Source organism: Protopterus annectens, chromosome 5.part0 (genome assembly GCF_019279795.1).
Source record: "Protopterus annectens isolate FY-2018-M chromosome 5.part0, PAN1.0, whole genome shotgun sequence".
In the NCBI taxonomy this organism is placed as follows: domain Eukaryota; kingdom Metazoa; phylum Chordata; order Ceratodontiformes; family Protopteridae; genus Protopterus; species Protopterus annectens.
The window spans coordinates 1,851,877,479-1,851,891,495 of NC_056735.1; the positions used below are offsets into that span (position 1 = coordinate 1,851,877,479).

The 14,017-nt window shown below is 37.9% G+C and overlaps 1 protein-coding gene across 1 annotated transcript in view; it reads right to left on the bottom strand.

Annotated features, from left to right (window-relative positions):
• SERPINE3 (serpin family E member 3) overlaps nucleotides 1-14,017 on the bottom strand; it is a 144,731-nt gene that overhangs the window by 112,859 nt on the left and 17,855 nt on the right. Inside the window, exon 2 of the mRNA XM_044072044.1 lies at nucleotides 3,727-3,981. Within this exon, the coding sequence (XP_043927979.1) occupies nucleotides 3,727-3,981 (255 nt within the window). The remainder of the gene's footprint in view (nucleotides 1-3,726; nucleotides 3,982-14,017) is intronic.

Consider the following 14,017-nt stretch of genomic DNA (forward strand, 5'->3'; position numbering starts at 1 on the left):
AGCACCTCTCTAACATGCTGAAGGTGCTCTTGCCAGAATGGCTGTAGATAGCAATATCATTCATGTAAGCAAGGGCAAACCCTCCTGCTCTTGCTAAGATATGATCTACCAGCCTCTGGAAAGTCACTGGGGCATTCTTCATCCCAAAGGGCATCTTTGTGAACTCATACAAGCCAAAAGGAGTCACAAAGGCTGACTTCAGCACTAGGGGTCAAGGGCACCTGCCAGTAACCCTTGGTAAGATCAATGGTTGTAAGATACTTAGCCCCACCCAGCTTCTCTAGGGCCTCATCTGTCCCAGGCATGGAGTAAGTATCTGACTCTGTGTGACTATTTAATTTCCTGTAATCCACACAGAACATGTTGCTGCCATCCTTCTCTGGCACCAACACCACTGGTGAGGCCCAGGGACTGTTGGACTCTTGAATCACCCCTAGTTCCAACATCTCCTGTACCTCTTCCCTCAGAGTCTGTTTGATTCTCTCAGGCACCCTATAAGGGGCCTGCCTGATAGGCCTTTTGGGGTCCTGTATCCACTCGGTGCTGCACCAGGTGCATGCTCCCTGGTTTCCCAGTGAACATGCCCCCAAACTCCTGCAACACTGCTCGGATTTCTTGAACCTGGGTAGGAGATAGCTGCTGGGACATTGCTACCCCTTCCACCGAGGTGTCAGCCCGAGCCTCACTGAGGAGCTCTACCCACACCACTACAAGCCAGTTAGTGTATGAAGTAGATCAAATTCCTGTAGCTTATGTACAGTAATTTCTAAAAGTGTTTTGCACTCTAAAATAGCCATGCAGTTTATACTCAGAGTTCAGATCACAATTGTTTTATTTCTTTTGTTAGCTTAGTGTTAGTCAGGGTGAGCAGGCAGCATGCACGGTTGTCACAAAAATGATGAACATGAAGTATGAGTAGCTAAGTAAACAACATTAGTAGTATTACAATTTGCTGAACAATCAAAAATATATTCTTTATTAGTTGCGGGGTGTTTAAAAATGTTATTCTCTGTATAAATATCCATACAACAACTGCAGTTTAGGCATTCTGTAGTACCTGGTTTACTAAAAACATTTTTTATGCTGCCAGTTTGTTTAAAGTCCTTGTAGCACAACCTTCTCTTTAAATTATTTTGATTTCTGTAAGCAAAAAGTGGTCTATCACCGCAAATTTGTTGTAACTCAGGCATTGCCATCAAAATTGTCCAATTTACATATAAATATGCATCGTTACAAAGTGTATATTGTTATATGTGGGGGGGTACTATTATTATTCTGTGATAGGCTGGCTGTAATCATGTGTTTTTTAAGAACTCCTGTTTAAATGTTGTATTTTTTACTTTCATGATAGTAGCACTGAGGAAGGGTGTTTGTGACCTGAAAACTTTGCAATAAACGTCGTTTTTTTGTCTTTTGGCATTGGATTCTTGAGTCTGAATTCTACTACTGCATCTTCTTCACTCCATTTATTGCCGTACAGACTGTTTTTGTTTACAGAGTTTCTGGCAGTGCAGAAGACTAAGGCTGTGGGCTGTTATTGATCTCATTCATGTAGAACAGGGTTTGATTCCCTCAGCCTTCTTTGCCTACTGTGTGAACTTGAGCAATTCACTAAAGCAGATAGTGCTTTGGGGAATTTGGACATGGCTCCTTAATGATCTCCTGGACTGCATGCCTTGTAACTACTTATGAGTAAAGGTGAAACAAGAAAAGGAACGGAATAAAAACAATATTTTGTATCAAAACAATGAAGGGGTGAACAGAAAAAAAATAAATAAGGAAATATGTTTAGAGCAGAGTATAGTACCAGAAATGATCATACATAGCAATACCTCTGAGTTATATACATGTGGCAGATAAGATAATAAAGGGACAAATGAAAGGAAATTACATTTTCAAAGAAAAGAACGGAGCATAATGAATTAAAAAATAAAGGCAATGGATGGTAGGGAGGGAGGGAATCCAATAGGTGTGGAAGATGAAATGTGATGACAGCAAATTCCACGGTAAGTGAACATGACTGTCACTTATGTGAATCAATAACTGAACAAATCATTGTCCCAGTTGTGAGTATGAAGGTAAAAACTGTGTAAATGATCCTGGGATTAAAAAAAATAGCAGAGGCTGGGACAGTGGATATATGTGTGTGCTACACGTGTCAAGATGCAATATGGGAGTAAACAAGAATAATAATAAGGAAAAATCCTGAATTTCAAAATACTGAATTTTAAGCCATTGACATGCACACTTACAACACCAACGACTAACTTTTTCCAAAATGTAAAAAGTACTTACTTACCCTCTTAACAGAAACTGGATAATATAACTGTGCCCCCACAGCCCCCAACTATATATATATATATATATATATATATATATATATATCTCTATATATATATAAATAGATATGTATGTATATATACATATATATATATATATATATATATATATATATATATATATATATATTTATACTAACTCCAGGTTTGCACTACAGTGGGAAAAAGGGCACATACCTTTTACTTAAGTTACAGTACTGTGCACACACTGCCACTACTGCCGGGAGCACATGAAACATCCACCATATTACTTCACATACTTCCCATAAAAATGTAAAGAGACATACCCGCATTTAGAAACACTACAACACTACTTTCTACGCTAATATCGGTATTCTGACAGTTGGCACTTTAAGTTACAGTAATGTGTTCTTATCACAAAAAAGTCACAGGTGAAGGTAAACACACAGCACATCTATAGCTTAAAATTCGGTATTTTGAAATTCAGGATTGTAAGCTTTCAGTATAATGAGATTCAGTCAAATGAGTTTACAGTATTTTGAAAATTAGGTATTGTGGTCTCAGGCTAATAAAATTCAGAATTTTGAGTTTCAGTCATGCTAAGTGGTGGACCTATATATATATAAATATTTACACACACATTTTCAACCCCTTTTCCCATTTTGTACATGAGGTCAGGGTATCACTTCAGCAGTGACAATCATCTCAAGTCAAGGTTTACACCACCAGGTGGCTAGCCCTGCCACAGTAGTTCATTCGTAACACACACGCACGCACGCACGCACACACACACACACACACACACACACACACACACACACACACACACACACACACACACACACTCACCTACAGCCAATTTAGAGTGTCCAATACACACACACACACACACACACACACACACACACACACACACACACACACACACACACACACACACACACACTCACACACACACTCTCTCACCTACAGCCAATTTAGAGTGTCCAGTCCACCTACTGCATGTCTTTGGAATGTGGGAGGAAACCTGATCACCCGAAGGAAACCCACTTGACTGCAGGGAGGACATGATGCAGACTCCACACTGAAGGCATCCCAGCCATGAATTGAACTGGAGAAACTCTTGCTGTGAGGTGACAATGCTAACCACTGCATCCCTGCAGCCACCTGAGATGATTAGGTGAAAATCCTTTGGAGAAACTTCATTCTGCACTTTAACTGTATTTATACAGAGACCTGAGAGGTATATTGGAGAAATGCGTGACAACATTTTTCACTGACTTCATAAAGGATGAATTTGATAGACAGTCAGACTACTGGCTTTCCTGAAACTAAAACTGAAATTTATAGGCCTTTGCTTGTATTATTCACCATGCTAATTTCTTCAGCTCTGTGATAGTAATATGTTTTAATTACAAAATCCTACACATCTGGTTATTGAGTTTACCTGCATTATTGGTAGTGAGCCAATTACTGATCACAGATGCGGTCTGGATATGGTCACTGAAGTTAGCCAGCTGCAGGCTGCTATTGGTCCACAGGGCTGCAGCATCTTTAAAATGAGGCAAGAGATGGGTCCCAGTCTGAATGAATAAAGTATTTGCCAGCTTAATCAGTGCATGCTGGCTAGAGTTGTCCAGTTCTTTGTAAACATAGCGCAAGAAGTCTTGTGCACATCTATCTGTTGGTAGAAGAAGGAATATGTTACCACTGCATTGTGATATGCCTCTATGAAGTCATGCAGAGGAGTCTGACTTTAATTGGAGAATGCATCCTAGTTTCAACAGCACGAAAGTAGAGTGCACTGATGCTACAATGACAAAGCCTTTATTGTATACGTTCAGAATATAAACAGAAAAATGTATATAAACATAAAAATGTGCCATGTGATAAATGCAAACAATAACACATCTTGGATATTTAGGATGAGTCCCTTCAGTATCTGGGTCTGAGTCGATGATTTCTACATGGAGCATACCCTTGATACATACCCGTATAACTTACTGTGCTTGTAAAGTGGACCTATATGTTCTCAGATAAAAACTTAGAAAACTGCACATATTTTTTTAATATTTTTATTTGCTATTTTATGGAAAAATAGCCTTCCCATATGAATGAGGATTATGTAGTTGGGCTAAAAATATTTTAAACACAATAATGCGAGGTATTATGTGTGTGTGTGTGTGTGTGTGTGTGTGTGTGTGTGTGTGTGTGTGTGTGTGTGTGTGTGTGTGTGTGTGTGTGTGTGTCTGTGTGTATGTAAGGTGTGATTTTTCTGATGAAAATGCCAATATACCATTCAAATATCATACCACAAAATGACAGCCCCATTCACTCTTTCTCCGTGCATCATTCCAATCTGAAATCTGTAAAATAGTCATCTCTGCTTTTAGTAAGGTCAAAAATATCAGCTCCTTACTTGGGACCAAATCATATTCCAGCTAGCCTGATTTGTGAAATCAAAATAGCCGAATATGCCATCTTACATGCAGACATTTTTAATAGAGTACTAAAACTGACTATATCCCCTCAAATCTATATATCTGTTATATATCTATATAATAGAATAAAGCTATTGTAGCTCCAGTCACAAGGGGGGCCCCACCACAGACCTCAGTAATTACAGACTGAACAGCATCACAAGCAGGAATGTATTCAAGCAGACAAAGGAAGCATCCTTCCCTAGAATTTGACTGAGTGCAATTTTAACTAATGAAAATTGTCTATGCTTAACCTCATACATTTCTTTTAGTAATCATTGTCCTGAATAAAGGTTTTTCTTCCATGCTGCCTACCTCAATCTAGTTAAGGTTTTCAACACTTTATCCCTTGACAGAGTCATCCATAAATTTGGGGACCTATAAGTAAATAAAGACATAAAAATGTGTGTCCATGATTGGTTACATTGTGCATGAAAGATAAAGGTTATATGGACTCCCATCCTCATCACCTCCTGTCATCAGTAAAGTCTCTCTTTCTGGGGACCATTCCTTTTTTGGCATCATTTTCTCATCATCAAAAGTTGCTGTAATGCCTGGATCACCAAACACGGAGATGATTTCAATCTTTGAACATCACTACCTTTCAAACGGCGCATTATCTTACACACTTATGGTGCAATAGAAACTGCCTTATTTCATTTCAGCATTCTGGAATTTAGCAAACTCACCATTACCCGCTTTATATACTTTTTACTGGGAAACAACAACTAAATGTTGACAAAACAGTAAAAGGCCCTGGTGTCCTTTTAGACCTGATGCACATATAGCACCCACCAGCCATATCTCGGGTGAAGTCACACACTTGTCCTCAATGTGGTTGACAGCTGGTCTCAGGGAGGTAACTGTCTCCTCTTATGAAACTGATTATAGAATGTTGCAGTCTCTGCTGTAACCCACACACATGCTATCTGGTACAAGTGAAGAAGGTACAAAGATTCCTTACAAACAGAATCAAAGGGCTTCAAAATTTATTTTATAGTAAAAGGCTAGCAACTTTCTATATGGGGGTGGGGGTACGCCTGACATACATAGCATTAACAGACCCTTTACTATTTGAAACCCTTTACAATACCTCCAGGTGACCTAAATACAAGAAAACACTTGGCCCCACTAAAAATGAGGGTCTACTGCAAGTGCTTGCAGGCCATTTGCTCGAGACACACTTTCTTACTGCCACTCTCAAGTTTCAGTAAATGCTCTAACTCCCACTAACCCCCTTAACTAAGCATCCCTTCCAAATCCTGATCTCATCAGGCTATCTAGCCCAACCAGAACCCTGACCCTAACCATAAAAACTTCCACCCAGTTCTTAATCCTAAACTTCCCCTAAAATCTCCTTCCCCACCAGAAACCTGAAGTCAAGATCACTCCATAAACCTAAAACTCCCTTCACCACACCTAACCCTAAAGTCTCTAGTCACTCCCTAAACCTAAAATCCCCTTCCTCTCCCTAACCTTAAAGTCCTTGATCACTCCCTAAACTTAATATATGCTTCCCCTTCCTAAACCTAAAGTCCCAGTTGCTTGCTAAATCTACAATCTTCTTTTCCCTCCCTAAACCTAAAATTCCCCTCTCCTCTCCCCTTCCTGACATACCTTGCCCACTAACATTTTCCCATCTAGGATGTGTGCACGTGTGTTTGGCAGCTGCTTGGCTGAACTCCTATTTGATTTCTATCATGAGAAGCTGCCGGCATGTGTTACAAGACACTCAAGTCCCTGGCACTGAGAAACTTATCTTTGAGTGCTTGGGACTTGAGTGCTTATAGTGTTCCCTAAAATGGATATCACTATTATGTGAAACATGACAGCTTCATATCTAAAAAACTCCCATTCCTATGGAATAAACTGTCCGTCTCAATTAAATTCCAGCATGGAAGCAGAGTATTAAGCTTCTTTATGGCCAATAGCCCTTATGTTCATTCATAAAACCTATAAATTCATTCTTCAATACATAGAAAACAAGATTATACATTCATATGTAAACTGGTTCAATGGTATAGAAGGATAAAGTCCTGACTGTAACCTGTGTGTGTAAAATGCCCCAGGTAGGTATACCTGGTGGTTAGTGTCACTCAGGCACAAACCCTGTACCTTAGGTATAAAGAACAAGAGCCTGAATTGTCTACCTATACCACCACTTGTGATTCCAGTTCTCAACTGTCCAGGTTTTCACAGAATGTCTGGAATGCTCATATGTTTGGTCTGTTCCTCTTAAAATTTGTGGTTTTCTGGCAAATCAGTGAGAACTGAATTCACTAAATAATGATCGGCATTCAAGTTTCAGTCTTTCTATCTTTCAGGAAACACATGGTAACACAAAACACTTCATTCTAGCAACTTTCTAAGATTATGCAAGCAATGATTAAAATGTGTACCTGGTTTTTGGCCTTTGTCCTCCTAGTAAATTTTGGCTTTTTCCAAATTTCTTGTGCTACAACATTGAGAGATTTAGTTGAGTGTCAAGTGGATTTTACAAGGAGCTGAGAGCTTTAGTGGGAGAGAAGTTTAGTGCTGCTTACATCAAATCTGTTTGTATTGTTAGTAGCACAACAGGTAGTATACTTGCTTTTGATACTCCCACAATATGTAAATGGATTGCTGATAATGTACTGTGTTGTACTTTAAAGGGGGTGGATGTTGCAGTCCTGTGAATATCTTCCTTTGAAGGAGGTACATAGTAACTATGAACCTGTTAGTTTGCCAGCCATTCCCTATTGCAATATTACTAGCTTATCATTTTTAATGTAACATAGGCAATTTATTCTACAAGGGCAACATGCATGTTATCTGTAGAAGAAACAATGAAATATAAAGTTGTTTACTAGCAGCAACCTCTTCATTAGTTACAGATCTCTTTAATGTGGAATTATTCAGATGACTTTTACTTCTGCAGATATTGTGCATATTTACTGATATTGGTGGATTGTAATGGCAGAAGTTTGAGTAGACTTTTATGATGGAAATATTTTGAATTGGACAGTTTTATCATTATTGGTTCATACATTTTGTTTCATTGCTTACTGGAAAAAAATGTTCAAAACAATAAAATTAAAACATGCTCTAACATGTGTGCTGTATTATACAAGGAATATAATTTAATACAATCAGGAAGGTGAATCAAAGAACACATGTATTTTTGCATGGTCCTAAATGTGTGCAAGGGGACTATGATGTGAAAACAGCCCAAAGACAAACTTATCTGCCACTGGTCAGATGCATTTTCTTTGAATGTGGGTTTCAATACTGTTTCAATGAATGTGAGTTTCAAGGGGAGAGAAAATTTAATGCTAAATTGTAGAACTGTATTGCCTTGTTTAGCAGATGTCTGTCAGTGTTTGAGCTATAAAATTTAAAATAAAAGTTTTAAATGAAATCCAAATAATCATTATAGAAATAAAGCATAAAGCAGTATGCACGTTACAGTGTTTATGGTAAATGGGGAGAAATAGCCAAGTAATGGGACATTGAAATGGCTGCGGGGGGGGCTGTGTATGGGGGGGCCTCATTTGACCATGATTGTGTGAGGGGGGAGGGGTAGCAAACTCAAAGACAGCCCCGGGTGGAACAAACTGTAGCTATGCCACTAATGTGAAGAAATGCATTATACTGCCTTTTGGAAAAGCATCCACCTAAGCTAATTACTCCATCAATAAGACAGCCCTAAGAGTTGACCATTGAGTTAGGGATCTGGAAAATATGTAGACAGTAAAGGCCTTCGACCAACACATAGACAAGATAGTAAGAAAATCATTCTGTATTGCCCAACTCATAACCTATGGTATGGCATCTGGATCCAAGGAAGTTATAGTACCACTTTACTCAGCCCTTATCAGACCCATCATTGAGTACAATGCACACTTTGGCATGTAGCTAACCAGGCACCTGCAACAGTTGGATTGCCCTCAAATAGTTCCTCACCAGAAGAATCTAGTGTATAAATATGCTGTTCTACACAGATCACCTTATGATCCTATCTCTGTACTCAGTCACCTACAGGTTACTGAGAGGCAATCTATGCCTAACATATAAGGCATCCTCAGATCCAGCTATGATGGATCTCTTGCACATCTACAAAACAAAGAGCACCAGAAAGAGTAGATCCAAAGACCTGAAGTTTGCCTGTGGCATAAATAACACATACTGAAGAGACCAATGCATTTCCCATAAGCTCCCGATCTACATGAATAAGAGCTCATCCCTGATCCTATTCAAAAGAAGCCTTGATCATTGGACTGGAAATTACAAATTCACCCCCCATTCTCGCCCAGATGTCTCTGATGGACAGAGGTCAACAGTAAGTAAGTTAATCCCCAACTAACATGCCCCTCAAATAACCCTTAGGTACCTCTTTACTAACATCCAAGGAACCCAGGGGCAAAACTGGGTTGGGTCACATGGCTAGGCTTATAAATACCCTGGTGGTCATTAGACTAGTAGAAACCTATGAACCTATGAGCTGAAGAGCACATAGATAAGTGGGATGACCCAGCAAGATTTCTGAATATGTCCGGTTGCCACATGGAGGAGATTGGGGCTTGTGGAAGAACACTCACCACTACAGTTGCCTGGAAGATGGCACTTCTAAATCAGCTCTCCCTAGTACCATTTGCTTAATGGCCAGTGTAATGGAGGAATTAATGGACAATGGATCAATAGGAAGAGTTTGGCACAGAAAGGAAGCATTTCCTACAAAAAAAACAAAAACAAGAAATGCATTATACATATATAGGCAAACTATTAACGACAAATAAAGCTACTTTATGTTATTTGCACAATGTTGGACAGTCTGTTCGACTCAAGCAGAATCTGCCTCCTCTCTTATAGACTGAATATTATGAATGTGAGACTTTCAATACATCTTAATCATGCTCTGGAAAGAGTCTGTTAAAGGAAAATCTAAATCATTGAGGCTGTCTTTATTTTGAGACCTTATTGTACATCATTTTAGGGGAATAATATTCTTCAATATCTTATTTGTAGGCCTTTTTCATGACATTAACTGTATCTATGAAGATTAAACCCTTTTTTGGGTGGCTGGGGACTGAAACAAGGGTCTATTTGTTATCCTTATCAGTATCAGGCACAGTGGGAAACTATCTGCCGTAAATACAGTCCCTCTTCATGAAAACGGGATAGTTATAGGCAGAAATCTCTTACTTTCCTACATGCTGTTGGAAATGTGCTGATTTCAATGGCAGTTGGGATGCTTGCACCTGTAATCAATATGCCCTTTGCTAGATGACATATATTAGCCTAGTGTGTTATGGAATTGTACTAGGTCCCTCACACTGTAATCATCAAATCCCTTCCCTAAATAAGGACCTAATAAGTGTGGAAGGTTTTGTAGTTGTCTGCCTAATACATTCAAACTTTTGGTGAGATTACATCAGCATTATAAATATTTTTAAATATTAACAGCCACAACACATCCAACCATATAACATTTTAATTGACAGCAAAAGCAGTTTAAAATCAATTAATTATACTTCTTGACAACTAAAAAGCTAGATAGATTTTGATCAATGAATTATGAGCAGTGGGAAATAATTGTGTGATTTGCAGTACTGACTACTGAAAGTAGATAGTCTTCATTCACTGGATTAGTATCAGCTTATTTCCACAGTGTCAGGGGCTCAGTAGCATAACCCTCTCACTTTTGATGCTTCAATGCCACCTTTGTGAGTACTATACCCACATGATACACTTTGATTCATTTTTTAAATACTGACACAACAGTGCAGCAAATAAGGGATGCTGCACCATACCTCTCAGATGTCTTTGATTTTCAGAGATGTCCCCGATTTTGTCTCAAATTTTAGCTCTGTCCGTCTTAATCATTTCAGTTGATTGTTTTTCCAATTGAAGTTAGAATATTTTTTGTATGTTTTTTTTTAACTTTTTTTATTAATTAATAATGTACTTGTTTTATTATGATTAAATCTTAAGTTTGAGATCTCTTCAAACTGACTCATAGAGCTAATTATATGTTCTAATGAATTCTTTATATTTCCTATTGTTATTAAAATATCATCAGCAAAGAGATGAATCTTTACTTTGAAATCTTGTTCTATTTTGATACCATTAATGTTCTTATTGGATCTAATACTATTAGTAATAGATTATATAGCTAAAGCAAGAAGTAAAGGTGATAATGGACAGCCTTATTTTGTGTCTTTTTGTAATTTAAATTAATAAGAAAGAAAATAACCTATTTTAACATAAGTACAAGAGTTATTGTATAATTTAAAAATTAATGCAATTAGCTCAGGAGAGGAATTATAAGTGTTTTAAACAGATACAACCTGAAACTAATGACAGAAAGTTATTTTTTTGTTTTTATTTGCAGTCTATTAATGTATGTATTCTTATTATATTATCCTGTTCTTGTCTATTTAAAATAAACCCAGTTTGATCATTGTTAATTAGTTTAGGTATAAGTAGATTAATTATGTTAGCTAAAGTTGACATGAACTTCTTGTAGTCTATATTTAAAAGTGAAATGGGTCTGTATGATGAACACTTTGTAGGATACTTATCTTGTTTTAAAATAGGTGATATAAGGGAATATTTCCATGATGGGAGGAGTTCAGCAGTTCTTTTTATTTCTCTGTAGATGTTATCTAATATTTTAACTGCATCATCCGTTAATATTTTATATAGTTCTGGTATAATACCATCTAAGCCTGGTGGCTTATTACTTTTTAACTTTTTTATTCGCTCTTTTATTTCTGTTAAAGTGAATGGGCTATCTTTTTTTGTTATTTGTTCGCTTGTTATTTTATTATTTTGTCTAAAGTAATACTTTTAACAATAGGTACATAACTTGCTTACATGGAGGATTGTTAATCTGAAAGAACAATATCTTTAATAGACTTAGAAGGAAACACTGAAAAATTATGTATACATTTAATAACTGCTGGGAGGCAACATTTTGAAAGATGTGTCCATTGAGTAAATGCCTGCTTTGTTGAGAGGCAGTAAAAAGAGTCTGTGAGTACAAAATAGAATTTTCTGACTACACCCCTGCTTACTGGTAATTTAAACAGTAATGGCCTCCATAAAAAAACTCTGACCACTCCCACACTTCTCTGAAGTTGCTATATTTATCCTGAATTGCTTTTCTTACATTACCAGATAATTTTAACTGTGGGTTAATCAAATAATTCTTTAAAATATTTTCATGCAATGTTTTTCTTTCTTGCACTGTCTGCTCTATATCTACTTTATAAGTCTAAATATTTTTTATTTATTCATGAAAGTCATTTTCATCCAGTCTTTCTCCATAAGCTTTCTTTACATACCAGCCAAAATGTTATATTTCTCATTCATCAATTTACTTATTAAACTTTCTTCATCATATTTTCTTGTTTTCAGAATCCAAGACATGTAGCAAACATAATAAGCCTCCAGATTAAAAACAAAAAAACAACCTGACTTCTCTTTTTCATTATAATTCACTTTTTTAATAGGATTTAGTCATGAACCCCAAAATATACAATTACTGCCAGTAGCTTTGATTACTTCTTTGCAGGAAACATAAATTGCACAAATTAAATAACTTCCCTCTCACCAATGAATTACTTAAATGTACTTTTTTTTTTAAACTTAAATGTTCTTTATAAATTATAATTTCCTTTACTTCTACCATTGGACTCTCTGACAGCATTTTAACACATTGTTCATAGGTTCATAGATTCATAGGATGTTACTAGGCTATTGACCCAAGGGACTTTACAAACATAGCCATTAAATCCCAAAATAATACTAGATGAGAGATATAATCTATACCCAATGTTTTTCTAGCAAGGACTACCCATGTCCAGGTAAGAATCTGGGACAATCCTCGGCAGAAATGTAAGGTTTCCCATCCACTCATCCAGGTTGTGCTTAAACAGGGTCATGGAGGTGCTCTGCTTGATATGGACTGGAAGCCTATCCAGGAGAGTGGCAACCTCTGAGAGATGTAACTGTCTCTCCAGCAGGTCCTGTTTATGTCACAGGTTATATTGAGGTCCCTGGAACGGGTGACTCTAGTCCCATTTGACTTACGGATATGCAGCATTTCCATTAGATTTGGGTCATAGCTAGCCCTGTAAACCAGACATAAGTTGCCTCTGAGTAGTCTATAAGGTACAGACTTCAGTCTGTCCATATAACACATGTGCTGGAGACCCTGAATTTTCTTAGTTAGAAATCTCTGAAGTCTCTCAAGTTGCTGAGGGTGTCTGGTATGGTACATACCAAAGGGAGCATTATATTCAATAATAGGTCTGATGAGGGATGAGTATGGGAGGAGCTATAACCTCTTTTCCTCTTGAGGCGATGCCTTTACTAATCAGGTGAGTGATGTAGAATGCCTTCCTCACCACAGTAGACACACAGTGGTCAAAGCTGAAGTGACAGTCAACTAGTGCTCCCAGGTCTCTCACTACTGAATCAGTACTTAGGGTATTACAGTTTATTTTATAACCAGCAGGGACATTTTTTTTTCTGGAGGGAATGATGATGCATTTTTTTTAGCATTTAGTCTAAATCTTTTTATCTTATTCATGGCATGGCTTTGGCACCAGTCACTCATTGGTCTGTATAAGCCCCTTTTGAAGTACACTGACATCACTAGGGGATTCAATGATAACACCTAATTTGCAGTCATCCACAAACTTGGTTAGCCACAGCCCCTGCGTTGTGGTCTGGACTTCTGAGAAGTATATGCCAAACAAGAAGGGGCCCAGCACTGACCCTATTGGGACCCCACTGGTGACAGGTCTGCTAGTAGAGGTAAAGTCTCCCACTTTGACTGAGTATTGTTGATCCGTGAGCTAGTTTGAAACCAACCTGACAACACAGGGGTTGATATTCAACTGGGTTGGTTTGTCAATGATGCCTGAATGTGGGATAGTATTGAAGGCCTTGGCCAAGTCAAGATAGGCTGTGTGCATGGCTTTGCCCTCGTCTATGGCTCTGGTCATGTTTTCGAAGATGTCCACCAGGTTTAGCAGGCATGACCTGCCCTTGACAAAACCAGACTGGGATGGATACAGGGTTTGGAGGTCACCTATATCTTTATTTATGAGGTCCATGATGATTTGTTCCATTGCCTTACAGATGAGGCTGGTTAAACTTATGGGTCTGTAGCTACCTGGGTCTGTTGCTGAGCTGCCCTTGTGGATGGAGATAACAGTCACTGTCTTCCATTCAGTGCAGACAAAGCCA